Raw genomic sequence first — 21085 nt, forward strand, 5'->3', positions numbered from 1 at the left:
CTTATTAATAAAACTAATATTTTTTTTAATAATTTCTTCATCCAAATAGGTAAATGCCACTTTTATTGATTGTAGCAAGTTGTAGGACTCTGACAATTTTGTTTATTTGTTTATCAGAGGATGAGTTGTTTGAGATAATTACTCCTAGATCTTTTTCAGATCCCTTTTCCAATTGTATATTGTCCTGATGTTCTTTTTTTACTTTTACCGAACTCCATTATGCTACATTTCTTAATGTTGAAGTCCACTTCCCACTTCTGACTCCATTTCCAAACCTTGTTCAGGTCTTTCTGTAGTGATTTGCAGTCCATTTTGGTTTTCATTTTCCCCAACAATTTAGCATGGTCTGCAAAGAAGCTCATGTAACATTCCACATCATCATCCATGTCATTCACGTAAGTAGCTAACATAATTGGAGCCAATACAGATCCTTGCAGGAGTCCACTGATCACCTTCCAACCTGAATACTTTTCTCTGAGTACTTCTCTCATTTTTCTACCATGCTGCCATGCAAGAAGTCCTCCATCCAGTTTAGTAGGTTGCCTTGTATCCCTTCTGTGTTTTCCAATTTTTAAAATAATTTTTGTGTGTGGTACTCTGTCAAAGGCTTTTTGTAAATCTAGGAAAGCACAATCAGCCTATCCATCCCTGTATTATATTATATCTATTAGTCTTCAGTAGAAACAGATTAAATTTGTTGTACGCGATCTTCCCTGTCTGAATCCAAAATGTGTCTGGTTTATTGTTTTCTTCCAGGTGTTTTACCCATCTATTCTTGGTAATTTTTCCACAGATTTTGGCTACAGTGCTTTTTAGGGAGACTGGTCTGTAATTAGTTGGTTCTTCCTTGCTTCCTCCTTCATATATTGGTACAATATTGGCATTTTTCCATTCCTTTGGTATTTTTCCAACTTTGAGTGAGCAACTTATTATGTTGTATATTTTGTTCATTAGTTCTTCTTTGCATTCTTTAAGTATCCAGTTTGCAATTCTGTCCAGGCTGTACAATTTCCTAGTGTCAAGGTTCATTAATTTTTCATCTGACAGGTAATCATTTAGTTCATTCAATCCTGAGATTAATCCGTCAGTGTTAGTATAGGCCACTTTTAATTTTTTCTTTCTCCATATTGTTTTCTTTTTTTGTTTCACCCACTCTGATGTACCATTTTTCAGTCTCATGTCTATGACCCTCATATAGAACTCCATGCTTTCTGTCTCCATTATATTTGAGTTTTTTTCCCTTGGCTTCACCTTTTATTATTTACTCTTTTTCTATTTCATCAACACTCGTTTCTCTTTTTATCCATATCTTGTTGTAGTGTTTGCTCCTTGTCAACTTACTTGCTTTTTCTAATGTCTTCTACCATTTGCAATCTTACTTTTATCTTTAGTGGTTGATTTCTTTCCTTAGAATATTGTCTCATTCTCTATACTTCTATATTTTTCTCTACTTTCAGGTCACCATTTTGTATTTCTTTTAGAATTTATATTGCTGTTTCTTTTTCTGCTTTTTCTCCCATGTACAGCCAGCTCTCAATTAACGCAAGGGCTATGTTCCTGGAGACGTTGTGTTAATCAAAATGGCATTAGTTAAACATATTTTTCCCATAGGAAATAATGGTAATAGGGGGGGTTAGGTTCCTGGACACTGGGAAAGTATTGTCTGTTTTGGGATTTTGTTACTCTGAACTTGAACAAACATATTATTAATACATTTGTAGGTTACAGAAACAACAAAAACACACATTCTTTGTATTTATTTGTAGTACACAGTTATTTATTCTAGGTGCACACTGGTCACCAGCCGCTCTCGTCACCAGCCACTCTCTGCCTCACTTGCCTCTTCCTCAGACTCCCGGGCACTCGTCACCAGCCGCTCACTTGCTTCTTCCTCAAATTCCCGTTGTCCTTGTTCACCAAGCTGTCCTTCCTCACCAAGCTGTCCTTCCTCACCCCACTGTCCTTCCTCAACCCTCTCTCCTTCCTCTTCCTTCACTGGCTTCATTTTGAAGAACTGACTTAGTTTTGTCTGCATTGTCACTTTTTTCTTATGAGCTAGCATGATTTTGTTGTAGTTTACGTCAGCCATGACTTTTCTTGCAACTGTCACACTTCTATCAACGGTCGGATCTGTAACAATTTTTCAAGCTTTTATAACTTATAATCATGGCCATACATTTAAAGATTAGTTTACCATTAATTGTGGGTTGGTGACACCGTTTTCTTTTTTGTAGAACAGAAAACGAGAGTATACAATCTCTTAACTAAATTATTCATTTCTCTGTAACAATTTTTCAAGCTTTTATGACTTATAATTATGGTCCATACATTTAAGAATTAGTTTACCATTAATTGTGGGTTGGTGACACCATTTTCTTTTTTGTTTTGGTGTAGAACAGAAAACGAGAGTTTACAGTTTCTTATTCATTTCTCTGTAACAATTTTTCAAGCTTTTATGACTTATAATCATGGTCCATACAATTAATAATTAGTTTACCATTAATTGTGGGTTGGTGACACCATTTTCTTTTTTGTTTAGGTGTAGAACAGAAAACAAGGGTTTACAATCTCTAACTAAATCTACAATCTCAAACATATCTATCCAACACTTCTATTTTCTTCTCAATTGTGAGAGTCTTTCTTGATTTCTTAGGAGCACTTTCCTGTGAGGTGGAAGGACACTTGATTGGGTGCCATAGTAGAGTAAACTTGTACACAGACACTTCCACTCACAGCACGGGCTGACTTCAGACTGAGATCAAAACAGAGCACGGGAGACTGACCGTGCGGAGGCCCTCTCTCTCAGTGCTCTTACCGCCAAATTTAAATCATGTTAAATAAAAATTGTTGTGTTATTTTAAATTTTTTCCTTAAAATGAACTCGTGTTAAATCGAAAACGTGTTAGTTAAACTCGTGTTAATTGAGAGTAAACTGTACTTCACCAGACCTTGTTTTTCCCTTAAAGAAGTCATGAGAACAAATTAGACAAGACCACATGTCAGAAGGAAATAAAAAATAATTTTTTCTAAATAGATGTATAAAAAGGTTAAATAGCATAGAAGGTGATAAAGCCCAAGCTTGAACAATACATGACTTTAAATCTAGATATTATAATTGTGAATTAAGGATATAGGCCAGGTTTGAACCATACCAATATTTGAAGCTAGGTATGATGAATTGGAGAATAGTGGATAGGACCCAATAAGCATAGCTCCTTTCCTGTATATTATATTTGGATAGATATACACAGTGTATGTGATTCACCATGGTCTTGGACCATGTGTTGGACTCATGATTGACAGCCATTTCCCTCCTTCAAGAGAGCTCAGAGCTCATATAAGACTGACGTATGGGTAATGCTATGACATTACACACACACACCCCTAACTCTGCCATGAGAGTTGGAGTAATGACTCGCAGCGCAGTGATACTGAAATTATTTCAGCCCTGGGCGGGATTCGAACCTGGACTCTTTTGAGTGAGCAACTTATTATGTTATAATTTGTCCATTAATTTTTCTTTACATTCTTTTAGTATCCAATTTGCAATTCCATCTGGGCCATGTGATTTCCTGACATCAAGGTTCATTAAATGATCCATTATTTCTTTTTTTGTTATTGTTATTTCCCTCATGGGGGGGGGGGGAATCACACTTCACTTACTTTGTCCCAATGCTGTACTTTTTCTCTAGTGAAAAGAGACTTGAAGTGATTGTTCATGACTTCAGCCATTTCTAAATTTTCTGTATGTTTTATATTTCCATTGTGTAGTTTCACCATTTCCTGTTTATTTTTAAGTTTACCATTCACATATCTAAGAATAGTTTGGGTTAATCTTTACATTTTTCTATGATGTCTTTTTCATAGTTGCTTTTTACCTCTGTGCATTTTTACATATTTATTTCCATGATATATATTTGCCACTTTCCATTTTTTTTCTTTTTTCTCCATCTTTTCCAAGCTTTTTCTCTTCTATATTATGCCTAACTGCATCTTCTGTTGAACCAACACTTAATATACACCTTTTCCTGTTTCTGTCTTGGTATATATTTATCCACTTCATCATATTTCCATAAAAATCATCCATTTCTCTTCCACTTGTGTCTCTAGCATTTTTCCCAATTTGCATTTTGAAAGAATTTCTTAAGTTTCTCAAAGTTTGTTTTGTTGTACATCAGTCTTTTCTGTATTTCTCATTTCTTTCCATATATATTTTCTCCTTTAGTTCAACCTCTGTTAGTGTGTGGTCACTTCCCAAATGGTGTCTTGTATTCAATTTTATCCACAAGTTCAGGTTTTGTTATAAATATTAAATCCAGTCTAGACAGTTCTTCATTACTTCTACATCTGGTATTTTCTTTTACCCATTGTGTCATTGTATGTTTTATAGTCATGTTAAGTAATACATTTCTCCATAGATCCTCTCCGCCTTTCACTGTCATCTCTTCCAAACAGATTCTTTTGCAGTTAAAATCTTCCATAAGTACCAGGTTACCTCCATCTTTCAGCATCTTGTTTAACCCCTTCCATACGGTGCCGCATACGTAGGCGTCATGAGGAGCAAGTGGATAAGCGAGGCTGCCATATTGGCGTCTTGATTATATATATTGTAGTTGCCCCTCCGTAATGACATACTCTCTAAACTGAATGTAATCACATTTTCTATGGTTATCAAAATTCACGGGTGAAAGAGAGAACGATTGATATAAGCAGTGACTACATTTTATGATGTGAGTATTATTACGACACGTCACACGGCTGGCATTGGCTGCTGCCCGCGAGATTTAAGGCCCGTGCTGAAGAGGTTAATGAATGCCTTGTATCCTCTAACATTTTTGAATGCTTGCCCTCTATCTAAGAGCCCATTTTTTGGGGTACATAAATCACCACATTCTACTTTTCATGTCACTATCTTCAACTTTTATTATGATCATTTCAACACTGTTATTACCCTCTGTAACCATCATTACATTTTAAGTTTTTCTTGACCAAAAACATTATTCCTTCTCCCTGTTTCTTGTTTGTTTTTAATCCAATAAATATATAACCAATGTCCAACACTATTTGGTGGTAGTAGAACCCTTAATTTTGTCTCCACAATTCCCAATATGCCCGATTTTTCCTCTAACACGTAATAATTTAGTTCACTTAATGCTGAGATTAATCTATGTTAGTATAGGCCACTTTTAATTTTTTTCCTTTTCCATTTTTTTTGCTTACCCTGGTATACCAATAGAACTCCTTTCTTTCAGTCTCCATTCTCTCCACATTTTTTTTTCTTTAGCTTCACCTCTTAATGTCCTCTCTCTTTCTCTTTCCTCAACATTCATTTCTCTTTTTATCCATATATTGTTGTAATCACTTCACTAACCTGATTTTGCTAGTATGTCTTCTGCCACCATTTGTAATCTTAGTTTTATCTTTAGAGGTTGATTTCTTTCTTCAGAATATTGTCTCATTCTATATACTTCCACTTCTTTTTCTACTTCTTGGTCATAGTCTTTTACTTCTAGAATTGTTTTTGCCATTTCTATTTCTGTTTTTTCTCAAGTAGCTAACCAGACCATGTTTTTCCTTTAATCCATATACTACAATACACTTTTTTCTATCCACTGTATCTCTGACCCAATTTGTTTTTTCTTTGATTACATAAATAATTGTGTCCTTTGCATTCTCCTGCAATTGTTGTACTATTTCTTTAAAAGCTATCTCTTTGTTTTCTCTGTTTTCATTCCATTTCTTAATTATCTGGAAATTTTCCTCACCTAAGATTTCTTCAATTCTTTCAGACGTTGCCTGTATTTTACAATTTACTTTTTTTTCCACTATTGGTTGTATAATTTTTTTTTTTTTTTTTTTTTCATTTTCACATGTGGTGGGGGAAAAGAATATTGCCACCAAGTATTTCCACTTGGATCATAAGAGGCGAGAAGAAAGGGACGGGGATTGGGACTAGGCATCCGTCTCCTTGTAGCCCCACAGGGGACATTCCTAAAAGAAAAAGCAAAGGCATAAGAGGGTCTGGGAGTTTTCCGACCAGCACCCTAAGGTTTGGGTCTTTTAATGTGTGTGGATGTGGTACAGATGAGAGTAAAAGGGAAGAGATAGGTAGTATGTTTGTTAGAAGAAAGATGGATGTGTTGGCTTTGAGTGAAACTAAGCTGAAAGGGAAGGGTGAGTGTAAGTTTGGGAGTGTAAGTGGGAGGTTATCAGGAGTGAAGAGAGGGCGAGGGAGGGAAGGGGTGGCTATACTAGTAAGTGAAGAGACAGATAAACGTGTAGTGGAGTGGAAGGAGGTTTCCTCAAGGATAATGTGGATGAAGGTGAAACTGGGAAAGGAGATGTGGGTTTTTGTAAGTGCATATGGGCCTGGCAGTGAGAAGAGCGTAGAAGAAAGGGAGGCCTTTTGGATAGATTTAAATGAGTGCATAGAGGATTTAGGGAGAAATATCAATGTAATAGTATTGGGAGACCTTAATGCCAGGGTAGGAAATGATCCAATTGATGGAGTGGTTGGGAAATGTGGAGTTCCAGGAAAGAATCATAGTGGAGAGTTGATGGTGGAAATGTGTCTAGAGAGTTGATGATAGCAAATACAATGTTTCGGAAGAAAGTCAAGCATAAGTACACATGGGAGAGGGTAGTGGAGGGAAGGGTGGTAGATAGAGCGTTAATGGATTATGTAGTGGTAAATAGGATTATGATAGGAAGAGTTAAGGATGTACATGTGCTAAGGGGAGAGGGTGGGGGAATATCAGATCATTTTTTGGTGGAAGATAAGTTGAGAGTGGAGGATAGATGGAGGAAGAGGAAAGGGACAAAAGGTAGGGAGGTGCTTAGAGTGAACTCTTTAAATGAAAAGGAAAAGGAGAAGGAGTACAAGAAGAAGCTGAAGGAGTGGGAGGGAGTGAAGGATAGAGTAGAGGTGTGGAGGAGGAAGGAGTCACAAAGTGTCCAAGGATGGTGTGTGGAACAAGAAGGACAGGAGGAAATAGAAGGAAGGGTAGTGAATGGTGGGATGAGGTAACAAAGAAGGTTGTAGAAGAGAAGAAGCGAGCTTTCACAGATTGGTTACAGAATAGGACGAGGGAGTCATATGAGAGGTACAAAGAAAAGAAAAGAGAAGTAAAGCAAAAGGTAATGGAGGCAAAGAGGAGAGCAGATGTGAAATGGGGTAAGAGTATGACAGAAAATTTAGAAAGTAATAAAAAGATGTTTTGGAAAGAAATTAAGAGAGGAAGAGGAGGCGAATCAAGTAGAGAAGAAAAGGTAAAAGGTGCAGATGGAGAGATGATAATGGAAGAGAAGGCAGTAATGGGAAGATGGGCAGAATATTTTAGGGAGTTGCTAAATGTGAAGGAGGATAGGGATGGAAAGATAGTTACAGTGGGAAATGCTAAGAAAATGAGAGTGATGAGTGAGGAAAATGGAGGAGAAATAAGGAAGGATGAAGTGAAGGCAGTTGTTAAGATGATGAAAGCAGGTAAGGCACCTGGTTTGGATGGATGCCATGCAGAATGTCTAAAAAAAGGAGGTACAGTGATGTTGGACTGGTTGGTGAGGTTATTTAATGTTTGCTGGAGAGTGGGTAGAGTGCCGGAGGACTGGAGGAGTGCCTGTATAGTTCCACTTTACAAGGGAAAAGGGGACAAGTGTGAATGTAGTAGTTTCAGAGGGATTAGGTTGTTAAGTGTAGTTGGGAAGGCTCATGGGAGGATCTTGATTGAGAGGATTAGGAGAGGAACAGAGGGAGTAATTGGTGAGGAACAGTGTGGATTTAGGACGGGTAGAGGTTGTGTAGATCAGATCTTTGTGATAAGACAGATATGTGAGAAAGCTATAGGAAAGGGGAAAGACGTTTTTTGGGCCTTTATGGACCTGGAAAAGGCTTACGACAGGGTAGACAGAAATGCACTGTGGGAGGTTTTGCGGATATACAGGATAGGATGAAAGCTTCTCGGAGCTGTCAAGAGTTTTTATGAGAGTAGTAGAGCTTGTGTCAGGATTAGAAATGGAGAGAGTGAGTGGTTTGAGGTAAAGGTGGGACTTCGTCAAGGATGCGTTATGTCGCCCTGGCTGTTCAACTTATACATGGATGGGGTGGTGCGAGAGGTAAATGCAAGGGTAGTGGGTCAGGGATGGTTCAAGAAAATGGAGATAAGTGGGAGGTGAGCCAGTTGTTGTTTGCGGACGACACTGCGCTTGTGGCAGGATCGGAGGAGGGATTGAGGAAGTTGGTGACAGTTTGGGAGAGTGTGTGATAGAAGAAAGCTGAAGATCAATGTGGGTAAAAGTAAGATGATATGTACAAGGGGTGAAAGTGGCAGTAGACTGGAAGTGAGCATTAAGGGAGAGCGACTGGAGGAAGTGGATAGTTTTAGATACTTGGGTGCAATTGTGGCAGGAAAAGGTGGAGTGAAGGTGGAGGTAGAATGTAGATTGAGAGAAGCGAGTAAATGCCTTGGTGGATTAAAAAATGTAATGAGGAATAGACATTTGGGAATGGATGCTAAGAGGAGACTATATGAAGGAGTGATTGTGCCAACAGCACTGTATGGGGCAGAAACATGGAACATAAGAGAAGAAGAGAGAAGGAGTTTGAATGTGTTTGAGATGAGGTGTCGAGAAGTATGATGGGGGTTACTAGGCTAGATAGAGTGAGAAATGAGGAGGTGAGAAGAACAGGGGTGGAAAGGGGGTTGGGAGATAGGGTTGATGAAAGAGTATTAGGATGGTTTGGACACATGGAAAGAATGAGTGAAGAAAGACTAGTAAAAGAGGTATGGAAGACAGATGTGGGGGGAGTGAACATGAAGGGATGTCCTAGGATGAGGTGGATGGATGGGGTGAAGGGGGCTTTGGGGAAGAGGGGAATGTCTGTTGAGGAAGGACGGGAGAGACAGAAGACAGGGGTGAATGGAGAATGGTTGTATATGGATGATGATGTGATGCATGAGGTGGAATGGGCTGGGGGGATGGGGGGGTGAGGTAGTATGTGTGAGCAAATTTTGATGCAGCCCGAAGGGATTTCTCCCTGTCTTCTCTTTTATGCATGGGGGGACGGAGAGGGGGGGTCACCGATTTAATGAAGCGGCCTTGCTATGTCTTGTGACACTGCTTCTGACCCAGGGCAGTGGACAAGGTGCAGGGATGATCTGTCATCCAGGAGGTGCTAAGATGAGAGGGAGGGTGGAGTGATGTGGAGTGTATTCAGGGATGGAATGGGTGGGAATAATTTTATGCCTTTTCCTTTTTGGCTACCCCCCTTGTAAGGGGGAAAAAGCCTTGGTATATGTATGTATGTATTTTCACATTTAACCTTGCTTCTTTTTTTAATTCACTTAGCTCATTAGTTATTTTGGAACTCTTTTTCTTTAGTTCACATAACTCTCTATTTACTTCCAAATAGTCTTTCCTAAAATTCACAATCTCTTTCCTTAATTCTGTGAATCCTTTCTCCTACGAGTTTCTATTAAAACTCATCTCCCTTTCCATGCCTATGATTTGACTCATATTTCTTTTATCCTACTTACCAAATCCAGAAAAAGGATCATCATTGTTCAACCTAAGGAGCCCTCTTGGGGTTTCAAAGCCTCTGTTTACATTTAGTTTTGGTATAGTGCCTCCAGAGGACTCTTTGTTTCTGTTGACATCTGACTCAAACTCATTGCCATTTTCTCTTGATCTGTCTTGGTTCCCTTGCATTTTCTCCTGATAGACTCATTTAACACTGCACAGAGATCGTTTTGGGCAATCACAAGTACTCCCCCTCCCACTCAATACAACCCAGGTCGCTTGCTTTCTTTGCACTATTGAGAATTTTTGTCTTATTCAGCAGCCTATGGAATGCCAGCTGATGCTGTTGACAGGTCAGAGGTTTGTTCATGTGTGGACAGTGGTTTGTTTGTGTGTGTGTGTGTGTATTTACCTGAAAAACTGTTATTCTCCCACCTTTGATTTATTCTTAGTGTATCATTTAAACATGTCCTCTTCGGTATCACTCCTCTTGGTTTACATCCAGCCTTCTCTTTGTTGGTTCATTTAATATTTTTTCTTCTTTTTCTTTCTCCATTGTGCCAAAAATATATTTTCTTAAGAACTGGATACCTTTGCCGGTCACTTGAGAACATAGTCTAAACGTTCTGCAAAATAACAACCAGGTGTTTCTTTCGTATCGGCAAAAAAACGCTAGGTCAGAGCTCAATCACTGCACTTCCTTTCGCTTCGATGTCTTGTTTACATGTGTGTGCGTGTATTTACCTAGTTGTATTTTATGAGAAGGGGAGCTGCTCGTGGTGTCCTGTCTTCATATCTCGTTTCATCTGGCCTATTTTTCATGCAAAGAAGAACTAACAGACAAAATACATAACATAATAAGTTGTTCACTTAAAGAAGGTAAAAAACCAGAAGATACCAAAAGACTGGAAAAATGCTAACATTGTACCATATACGAAGGAGGAAACAAGGAAGAACCAACTAACTATAGACCAGTCTCACTAACAAGCACCATGGCCAAAATTTGTGAGAAAATCATCAAGAATAGATGGGTAAAACACCTGGAAGATAATATAATAAACCCAAGATAATTTGGGTTCAGACAAGGAAGATCATGTACCACAAACTTAATATGTTTTTACTCAAGATTAATAGACATAGTGCACAAAAGGAATGGATGGACTGATTATGTCTTCCTGGACTTACAAAAAGCTTTTGACAAAGTACCACACAAAAAATTATTAAAAAAAACTGGAATATAGGAGGGATACAAGGGAACCTATTAAAATGGATGGAGGACTTCCTTATTGGTAGAAAGATGAGAGTAGTGCTCAGAGAAAAATATTAAGGTTGGAAAGAGGTGATCAGTGGAGTTCTGCAAGGAACTGTATTGGCTCCAATAATGTTTGCTATTTATGTGAATGACATGGATGATGATGTGCAATATTACATAAGCTTCTTTGCACACAATGCCAAATTGTTAATGAAAGTAAAAACTGAAAAGGATTGCGAATCACTACAGGAAGACCTGAATAAGGTATGGAACTGGAGTCAGAAATGGGATGTGGACTTCAATATTAAGAAGTGCATAATGGAGTTTGGAAAAAGTAAAAATAGAATATCAGGACAATATAAAATTGGAACTAAGGAGGTAAAGAAGGAGAGATCCAAAAAAGATTTGGGTGAGAAAACATCTCAACTTGTCCTCTGATAAACAGATAAACATAGTTGTTGGAGAATCCTGTAACTTGCTAAGATCAATAAAAGTGGCATTTACATATTTGGACGAAGAAATGATTAAAAAAAAACAAATGGACCAAACATTTGGAAGAAAATAGAATAATAAACCCCAAACAATTTAGTTTTAGAAGTGGAAGATCGTGCACCACAAACCTAATCTGCTTTTATACGAGATTAATTGAGATAATACAAGAAAGCGATGTCTGGGCAGATTGTGCCTTCTTGGATTTGCAGAAGGCATTTGACAATGTACTACCATATAAAAGATTAAGAAAAATTGAAATAATAGGAGGAATACAAGGTAAACTGCTGGAATGGATGAAGGATTTCTTAACTGAGAGAAAAATGAGAGTGGTACTTGAGACGAAAATTCAAACTGGGAAGATGTGAAAAGTGGCATCCCACAAGGCTCTGTATTGGTTCCTATAATGTTTGCCATATATATAAATGATATGGATGAAAGAGTAAATTGTTACATGAACTTCTTTGCTGAAGATGCGAAATTACTCAAGAGAGTAAGAACAGGTGAAGATTGCAGATTGCTGAAAGATGACATAGACAAAATATGGGAATGGAGTCGGAGATGTGAGATGAACTTCAACATGAAAAAATGTAGCATAATGGAATTTGGAAAAAGTAAAAATAGAGTATCGGGACAGTATAAAATTGGAAACAAAGAAGTCAAAAAAGTCTATTCAAAAAGGGACCTAGGAGTCATCACAAGTGACTTGACACCTAATAAACATGTCATTAAATTATTCAGAGAGACTTATAACTTATTGAGATCAATGAAAGTGGCCTTCGACTACATAGATGAGGAGATGGTAAAAAAAATAGTTGTTACACTGATAAGACCTAAACTAGAATACGTTGCAACACTGTGGAGATACCTAGCACAAAGAAGAACATAAGAAAATTAGAAAGAATCAAAAGAGCAGTGACAAAAATGGCACCTGCATTGTCAAATCTGACATACGAACAAAGATTGGAGAAATTACATCTGTCAACACTGGAACAGAGAAGAGAAAAAGGCAATTTGTTGACCATTTTCAGAATTATGAAAGGGATAGAAATTCTCGATAGAGACGACTTATTAAAGTGGGACAGAAGAGAAACAAGAGGACATGAAAAGAAACTAAAGAAAGACAGTTACAGAAGAGACCTGGAAAAAATAGCTTCCCTCATAGAGTGATTGATGTATGGAACAAACTGAAAAGAGAAACAGTGAATGCCAGAACTATACTCAAATTTAAGAATAAACGGGATGTGGAGAGATACGAAAACGGGTCTCTACGAGCATAGCTCTCGTCCCGTAAAATACAACTAGGTAAATACCTACAAATGTTAACACATAACAAATCATACCATGCTTATACCCCCCATGCTACTCAGATAGATCCTGATGAGAAACAAAAATTGTGAATTTGTTTTAGAAGATTCTTGTATTTCAAATTATTTTGTTAATTGAAACTGAACAGAAAAAAGTCTTTATTCTTTCATGCTGAAATTTGCTTACATTTGAAACAGGAAACAGAAGATGGAGCATCTTTAGCAACAGGAACGTCAACAGGAACTGCTAGCAAACAAACTGAAGCAGCTGCCGCCGAGGAGAAAACTGAGTATATCTGTTATGCATGTAGAAAAACCTTTTCAAGTAATTACTCTCTCCAAAGACACATTGAAACTCTACACATAGGTCGAGCCGGTGTTTGTACATGTAAATATTGTCACATAATAGTAGACTCCCACAAACTGAGGAAGCACATTATTGAATCCCATATCCGTGTGGCTAACTACTTGCAGCACTGTCTTGTGTGCTTTGCAGTCTTTGGAATTTTAGATACCCCAGTAACATCTATGAATCAGACATCTAATACTCATAGTTCTTTCTCCCGTAGAAGTAATTTAACATTAGTAGATCAAAATATAAACCTAATGAATATTGAAGAAAGCAACCATGCATTGTTAACCTGTGTTGACTGTGGATCAAGTCAAGTGCACAGTGTGAAATATAAAAGTCGTAACAAAAATTGCATTACGTTTCAATGTGATCAGTGTCCAGCAGTAGATATTAAGTCTTGTTTTGTAAAGCTTACATGTGAAGATGAGAGGAAATATCGAAGGCATATAAGTGTTTGTACATTATGTATATCTCAAAAAGATAAGTTGGAAAATTTAAAGAAAATTTCTCAGAATTCAGGGCAAGTTCAAGCATTTGGACAGTTTTCAGGTGAAACGGATACAATTGAAATTTCAGATGAAAATGAAGCATGGAATCCAGTCTCTGAAGAAAAGCCCATCATTATAAGTTCTGATGATGAAAATGTTTGTGACACTACATGCAGGGTAAGCTTAGTCAGCCCTGTGGATGACAGTATTGAGTTCCTTGGAAGTATCAAGAGTGACAGCTCATGTGACAAAGATGATGTTATAGTTGTAAAGGAATATATTAGAGATGTGACTAGGGAAGAAGATTTGGCTTTGAAAGAAGCAGAAGATTATATAAAAATTGTTGAAAGTGAATGTATGGGACTAGTTCAAGAATTCAAAAGATAACAAGGGTCATCAATAGTGGATCAAACAATCAATCTATTATCTCATTTTTTCTTGTAGGACTGTGGTCCCCAATAAAGCAGTCATAGTTACTGGTGTAGCCCTTATGTCACTCAATGTAGAGATTTTGTGTTGCAGTCTGGAAAAAGTGAGTGTGGAACAGAATGGATGTGTTCTGTCTTATGTATGGTGGTTACAGTAGAGCAATTGGTTTTAGTGTGGGGTGATGACCAGTATTAGGTATGGTTGTGCATTTTTTGTTTGGCTAGGTACAGAGCCCTTACATGCCTAAGTGCTGCCCTGGGGCAAAGTTCTCAATGATGACCCCCCCCCCCCCAAAAAAAAAAAAAAAAAATAGATAAATAAATAAAAAGATAAATAAATAAATAAAATAAAATAAAATGAAATAAAATAACTACTGCCCATTGCCACCATCCCTTACTGCCTATTATAGCTATTGGGTTGTGAAATTATTAAACAGGTTTTAAAAATGTTATTTAATGTCCCGATTGCAGAAAGGATAAGAGCAAAAATATTTCATATTCTGTTGATTCTAATGCAAAATTTGTATATTATGGATATATTCAGTTTTTTTTTTACCTTTTTTTATGTTTTGTCAGCCTTGTGGGCAGCATATCAACTAGAATTGCTGCCCCAGGGTGTATGCACCCCCCACCCCCCACCCCCCAACCCACCATATGAGGGCCATGGCTAGGTAGTGATCTATCTGTTGAGGTTATTCCTTGGTGAATTTTAGAAGTTGGCAGTCTGTTAAGAAGTGCTTGTTTTGCAGTAAAAGTGAATATGCTTGTTTAGTCATAAATGTAGGGTAATGATTTTATTTTTTGTAGGCAGGGTTCTGTGCTTCCATCAGTCAAGCTTAGTTTTAGATTCATTTATGTTATCTGAGTGTGCTGTTTCTTCTTACAAGTTGTTCCACATATTGATCCATCATTATGGAAAGATGTATTTCTTAGTATCCCACAAACTCTCTCTCTCTCTCTCTCTCTCTCCCCTCTCTCTCTCTCTCTCTCTCTCTCTCTCTCTCTCTCTCTCTCTCTCTATATATATACATATATATACATATATATTTTTTCTCTTTTTCTCCCTCTCTCTCTTCCCTTTCCTCTCCTCCCTCACTTTCCTCTCTCTCATTCCTCCCTCATCTTGCCTTTCTCCTCTCTTTCTCTTCTCACTCCAGTTGCCTTTCTCCTCTGTCTTTTCTCTCATTTCCTTTCTTCTCTTCTCTTTCCTTTCCTTTCTCCTCTCCTCTTTTCTCCCCCTTCCCATGCATTCCTCAGTTCACCAGCACACCTGCCCTTTCAACGACCCTCTCAACTACCACCTGAGTCCATGTACCCCTGTGCTTATCTTTTTTCTTGAACATGCTCATCATCATTTTCCTTTCAATACACAACTCCAACATCTCACAACTATGGTTCCTTCCTGCCACCCCATATCTTTTACCACATCTTTGAGCTCATCTCCTACTCTAGCATTAAGATTGGCATCACTACTATGTTTATGTTTCTTCCAAAACTTTCTACACAGTCATTAAACTCAATCCAAAATACTTCCCACTCCTCACTTTTCTTAGTACCAGGACCTTGTGCACTCATCAAATGCTCATAATTCTAATCTCACCTAAGCCCACCTCTGGAACACTTCTCTCCACACCAATCTCTTTTGTCCTCCCCTTCCCCCCTCCCCCTTCATTTCCTTTTTTAGAGTATATATGTTGAGAGCTAATATCTGTTTCCAGCTATATAAATTTCTTTTCCATCCATTTTGATCTCCTTTGCATGCTTTTTTGTGTTATCCTCGGCAGTTGTAATTGTTATTTCGAACTGTGTGTTCTTTTCATTATCTGCACTTATGTGTATTGATTCAATGCCAAATAAGATTATTATTATTATATTATTATAGGGCATCCCTCAAGAACAAGCACTTTATACTACACCCAGCCAGACACCCATATATTCACAAACACAATAATCACTATATACTTATCACACCACACTCAATTGCGGTGAAGGTCAGTGGGATAGTGGTTTGAACCCCGCCACTGGCAAAGTTGGACCAAGGGCACTGTCCTAGTCTTCCAATAAGGGGGAGTTTGTGACATTAAACCAAATAATCGTCATTAATATAATGGAAATAAAGCATTTATGAGATTTTACATGTAGATTTAGTGGACATCAAATCCTCTGTGCCTACTTTGGAGCCCTAGAAAGGTCTTGTATAAGGTGACCAGAGTCCCGCTTTTAGACGGGACAGTCCCACTTTTAGACGGGACAGTCCCACTTTTTTAACCTCCATCCTGATTATTTTATAAGTTTGCAAAATGTCCCACTTTTCCTGCATTTGTCCCACTTTTTTTGTGCTGCAAAGGAGCCTTATTCCCTTAAAATGTGGGGCAGCTTTGCAGCAAAGCTGCCCCACATTTTAAGGGAATAAGGCTGATAATTTATGTCATTTTACAATTTCACTATTTGTTAACCTCATGCCGTGTATACTCGTACCATCAGTGCCATACGTGTCTTGTACTCATATGAAACGTTTGAAACATGATGCTCATGACTCAACCGAGTCGATTCCCGTCCACCAAGAGACAGTGTTTGATTAGCAGCCATCATGTAAACTACCGTACGTGTGTCACTGTCTTAATTGATCAAGATGTCAAAAAGGAAGTGCTCATTCAATGAACGTTTGCAGCGTGAATACCCACTCATAAAAAAAGGTATTTCACAAAGTGATGTGTGATGTGAAAAATGTAAAAGTGACTTTAGCATTGCACATGGAGGTGTCAGTGATGTAGTCAAACATCTTGACACCAAGAGGCACAAATCAGCTGATATTGGTGCATCCTCCAGAAAAGTTGTTACTGATTACTTTAAAAGTGCCAATCCCACCGACAAGGATCTAGAAGTGGTTGCTACTGAAGGTTTGTGGGCTTACCACACAATTAAAGGAAATCATAGCTTTAGATCTGCTGACTTTGCAACAAAAATTTTCAAAGCATGCTTTGAACCAAAATTTTCGTGTGGTAGAACGAAGTGTGAGGCAATTGTTGCAAATGTATTCGCACCCTAATCTGAAAAAGAACTTGAGAGTCAAATGAAGGATGTCCACTGGATTGCACTGTTAACTGATGGAAGCAACCATGGCAACAAAAAGCTATTCCCTGTTATGGTTCGCTTCTTTCATCCATATGAAAGTGCTCAAATGAAACTCCTTGACCTAAAATCTCAACCAGGAGAAACATTGGACATAGTTATGGAGCATTTAAAAGAAATCATTGAGAAACATGAGTTGAATGGAAAATTAGTTGGTCTTTGTGGTGATAATACTAACTGTAATTTTGGGGGTGCAGCAAGAAAAGGAGTGAATAATATCTTCAGGAAACTGAATGACTACATTGGCAGAGAACTTATTGGAATTGGATGTTTTGCACACATTGTCCATAATGCTGTGCTGGCTGCTAGTGACTGTCTCCCAGTTGACATAGAGGCAGTTGTAAAAATATACTCATATTTCTACATCTACACTGTTAGAGTAGAGGAGTTGAAAGAGTTTTGTGACTTTGTGAAGATAGAATACAAGCAGTTACTGGGGTATAGCAAAATGAGGTGGCTGGCATTAATGCCTGCAGTGGAAAGAATATTAAAGTTGTTTCCAGGTCTAAAATCATACTTCCAAACTCAAAGTAGATGCCCAGTGTTGCTGAAAAATTTCTTTGAGAGTCTACAAGCAGAAATATGGCTCAGGTTTGTTCATTCTCAAGCTGCTGCGTTTCAACAAGTGATTCTTAAGATTGAAGGAGAAAGTATTTCTGCTGTGGAAGTGTTGAGTGCTGTATCTAACTTGAAGGAAACTCTGTAATCAAAAGTAGATAATGTGTTAATGCCACACTCAGTAAGAAGCCTAGTAGGCAAATTAGAGCATGAGGGGCTAGCTGATCCTTCAGCTATAAGAAAAGTAATAGTTGAGTTTTATGACACGTGTGTGAAGTACTTGGATCAGTGGTCAGCTAACATACCTAATCTTGAATGTATGCAGTGGGTTTCACTAAAACAAGTTCCAACCTGGTCAGACATTGAGAAAACAATGGATTTTGCAGCTGAAAGACAAATGTTTGACATAAAATTTGACTCAAGCTTATTTTCTGAGTTAACTTGTGCTGCCAAGTACATCACTGAAAAAGTAGCTGAGTGGAATGCGTCAAACCTACCAACAGATCAGCGGTGGGTACAAATTTTCACTCATTTCAAAGCCAGAGATGTTAGTTACCAACACATGTCAGAATTAGTTCAGTTTATGCTCTGCCTTCCTGAATGTACTTGCACTGAGATGTTAGTTACCAACACATGTCAGAATTATTTCAGTTTATGCTCTGCCTTCCTGAATGTACTTGCACTGAATGCACATTCTCACACATGAATAAAATTTGGACATCTGAGAAAACGCAGCTGAAAGTTCCAACTCTTCGAGCATTACTGACAACAAAGCTGAATCTTAACCCCTTCCATACGGTGCCGCACACGTAGGCGTCATGGACTCAGATCTCGGTGGCAGCAGCCAATGCCAGCCGTACGACGTGTCGTAATAATACTCGCATCATAAAATATAGTCACCGCTTATATCGATCGTTCTCTCTTCACCCGTGAATTTTGATAACCATAGAAAATGCGATTACAAAAGAATTAGAAAGAATGTCATTATGGAGGGGCGACTACAATAAATATAATCAAGACGCCGATATGGCAGCCTCGCGAATACACTCGCTCCCCATGACGCCTACGTGTGCGGCACCGTATGGAAGGGGTTAAGCATACATGTATGGAGTTTTATAGTGTGCTGAAATCAGCTCCAGAATTACTAAATAAGATTTCATCCAGTGAAAAGTATGCTATGTAAAGGTAAGAATATATATTTTTAATCGATTATAGTATCTTTATGAGGTTCAATATATATATATATATATGTACAGGTAGTCGACTTACGACCTATGCGACTTATGACTGATCGACTTTACGACCACCAGATGGTGCAGTAATATCTAACATTTAATAGAGTAATAGAATTGCAATGTTATGCCTGGCAGTGCAGTACATTACTCCGCACGATGCGAGACGCGAGTACGATAGTTTTCGCAGGCTGCAGGCAGCGTCAGCATCCCAGCCAGCTAAATATTCTTTCATTTTGTTTGTTTGAAGTAAAATGTTTCCTAATTTTGCATTGCATTTTGTATTTTTGTATGTTTTGCAATTAGTAAAATATAACAAACATTTTATGCCTAGGCTAGTTTGTTGTCGATAACAATATGTTCGGTACAGTACTTAAACGAAAAGAATGTGTTTTGTTGAAATAAAAAAAAATCCTAATTTTGCCTTACATTTTGTATTTTTATGTTTTGCAATTAATAAAATGTAACAGTATTTTTTTTATGCCTAGTCTGTTGTCGATGACAAAATGTTCGGCACAGCATTTTATATTTTTATGTTTTGCGATTGATAAAATGTAACAGTAAACTTTGTTTATGCCTAGTCTGTTGTCGATAACAATATTTTCGGTACAGTACGTAAAAGAAAAGAATATGTGTCGAAATATTTTTTTCCTAATTTTGCTTTACAATGATTTTAATGTAACCAACAAAAAAGGATTTGTAGGTCAAAGATGACAGGACTTTATTCAGTATGAGTAGGCCTAGGCTACGTTTCCTAACGAAAATGATAAAAAGTTAATTAATATTAAACAACGTAGCTCAAAGATAATAAGATTTTATTCAGTATGCATACGTTTCCTAAAGAAAGTCTGATGGTAAAATAATACAAAGGTTAACAAATACAGTATTAAATATCATAGGTCAAAGATGATAGGATTTTATTCAATATGCTCAGGCCTAGGCTACGTTTCCCAAAGAAAATCAGATGAAATGATAAAAAGGTTAAAAATACTATACAACATAGTTCAAAGATGCTAAGATTATTTCAGTATGCTAAATATACAATATATATATATATATTATATAAAGGGTAATATATACTGTATATATATATAGACCGACTTGCGTCCAGATCGACTTACGACCTGTCTGTCGGAACCGAACTCGGTCGTAAGTCAACGACTACCTGTATATATATATATATATATATATATATATACATGCATACATATAAACAAGTACATAATGTCCTGCTTTTTCACTCAAAAAATCTGGTCACGGTCTTGTACCATTTCACAAAATTTCTTTTAAGAGGCTCTGCCAACAGTTTTTGTTTAGCTTCTTCAGAAATAGCCTTACCAGATACAGACCAGAGAGTTGTATATATTATTTTGGCTTGCATTGTTGTATCCATAATCTTCATAGACTATTCCATTTACTTTCAATGTATCCATCCTAGCGTCTCGGTTTACTATTACTAATTTGTGGCAGTGTTGCCACTGTGATCTATGCCAGTTCCCACAAATGTGCGCAATATTTTCCCACAAAATTCCCATAAGGAAATCTGAATTCCCACATTTTTTCCCACAAAAAAGAAGGAATTGTTATAAACACAAATAAGTTCATTGCAACATATATTTAATCAAATTCTACACATAAATAATGGTAAGCAGTTTAAACATGATAGGTTGGAAGTTACAGTAACTTAAAGTTTACTTTTGTATGATAAAATTCAAAATAAAAATATTGTCTTTTACATTGAAATTAATTGTTAATGATTTCTTGTAAAACTGCATTGAAATTATAAAAAAAAAGTTTTTCAAAAGACAGTTTCATTCTATGTCTACTTCCAAATAAACACTTTTGATTTTCTCGTGTTTTTTCTTCAGCCTTAGCAAACAAGTTCTTTACATGTCTTCAGTAGGAATAAAGTCAACACAAGATGAACCCTGAAGAGACAAGCCATACCTAATTTGCAAAATAGCCTCAACAGGTCATACACTAAATTTGTTCCTTACTTTTGAGTGCACGATGTTCATATCCGAAAATACTCTTTCCACATTTGCATTTGAGAAAGGCAAAGACAATAATGCCACGGTGAAGGCAGAAATATTAGGGAACTTCCGTTTACCTGCAGAATCTAGTTTTTCATATAGCTCTGCCCAAAATGCAACACTGCTTTCCAAACATGATTTTGTCCATTGCTCAAGGTTAAGTACAGCCCATTCATTTTCTAGTTCATCTATATCTCTGACTATAGATCTGTACCTGGAAGCAATAGTTGCAATAGAACCCTTGATTTGAGAAGTGGCTACATGAGGATGCAATTTCTGTAAAAGTAGAGTGTCAACA

The 21085-nt window shown here is 37.4% G+C and overlaps 1 protein-coding gene across 1 annotated transcript in view; it reads left to right on the forward strand.

Moving 5' to 3' along the window:
* The window catches only part of LOC143035817 (uncharacterized), a 53820-nt gene extending 33216 nt beyond the window's left edge, over positions 1-20604 (forward strand). Inside the window, exon 3 of the mRNA XM_076202825.1 lies at positions 12763-20604. Coding sequence (XP_076058940.1) covers positions 12763-13791 — 1029 coding nt within the window. The 3' untranslated portion in view covers positions 13792-20604. The remainder of the gene's footprint in view (positions 1-12762) is intronic.
* The last annotated feature ends 481 nt before the right edge of the window (positions 20605-21085 follow it).

The sequence above is a fragment of the Oratosquilla oratoria genome, chromosome 19 (genome assembly GCF_046742065.1).
Source record: "Oratosquilla oratoria isolate Oo_2021 chromosome 19, ASM4674206v1, whole genome shotgun sequence".
Taxonomy (NCBI): domain Eukaryota; kingdom Metazoa; phylum Arthropoda; class Malacostraca; order Stomatopoda; family Squillidae; genus Oratosquilla; species Oratosquilla oratoria.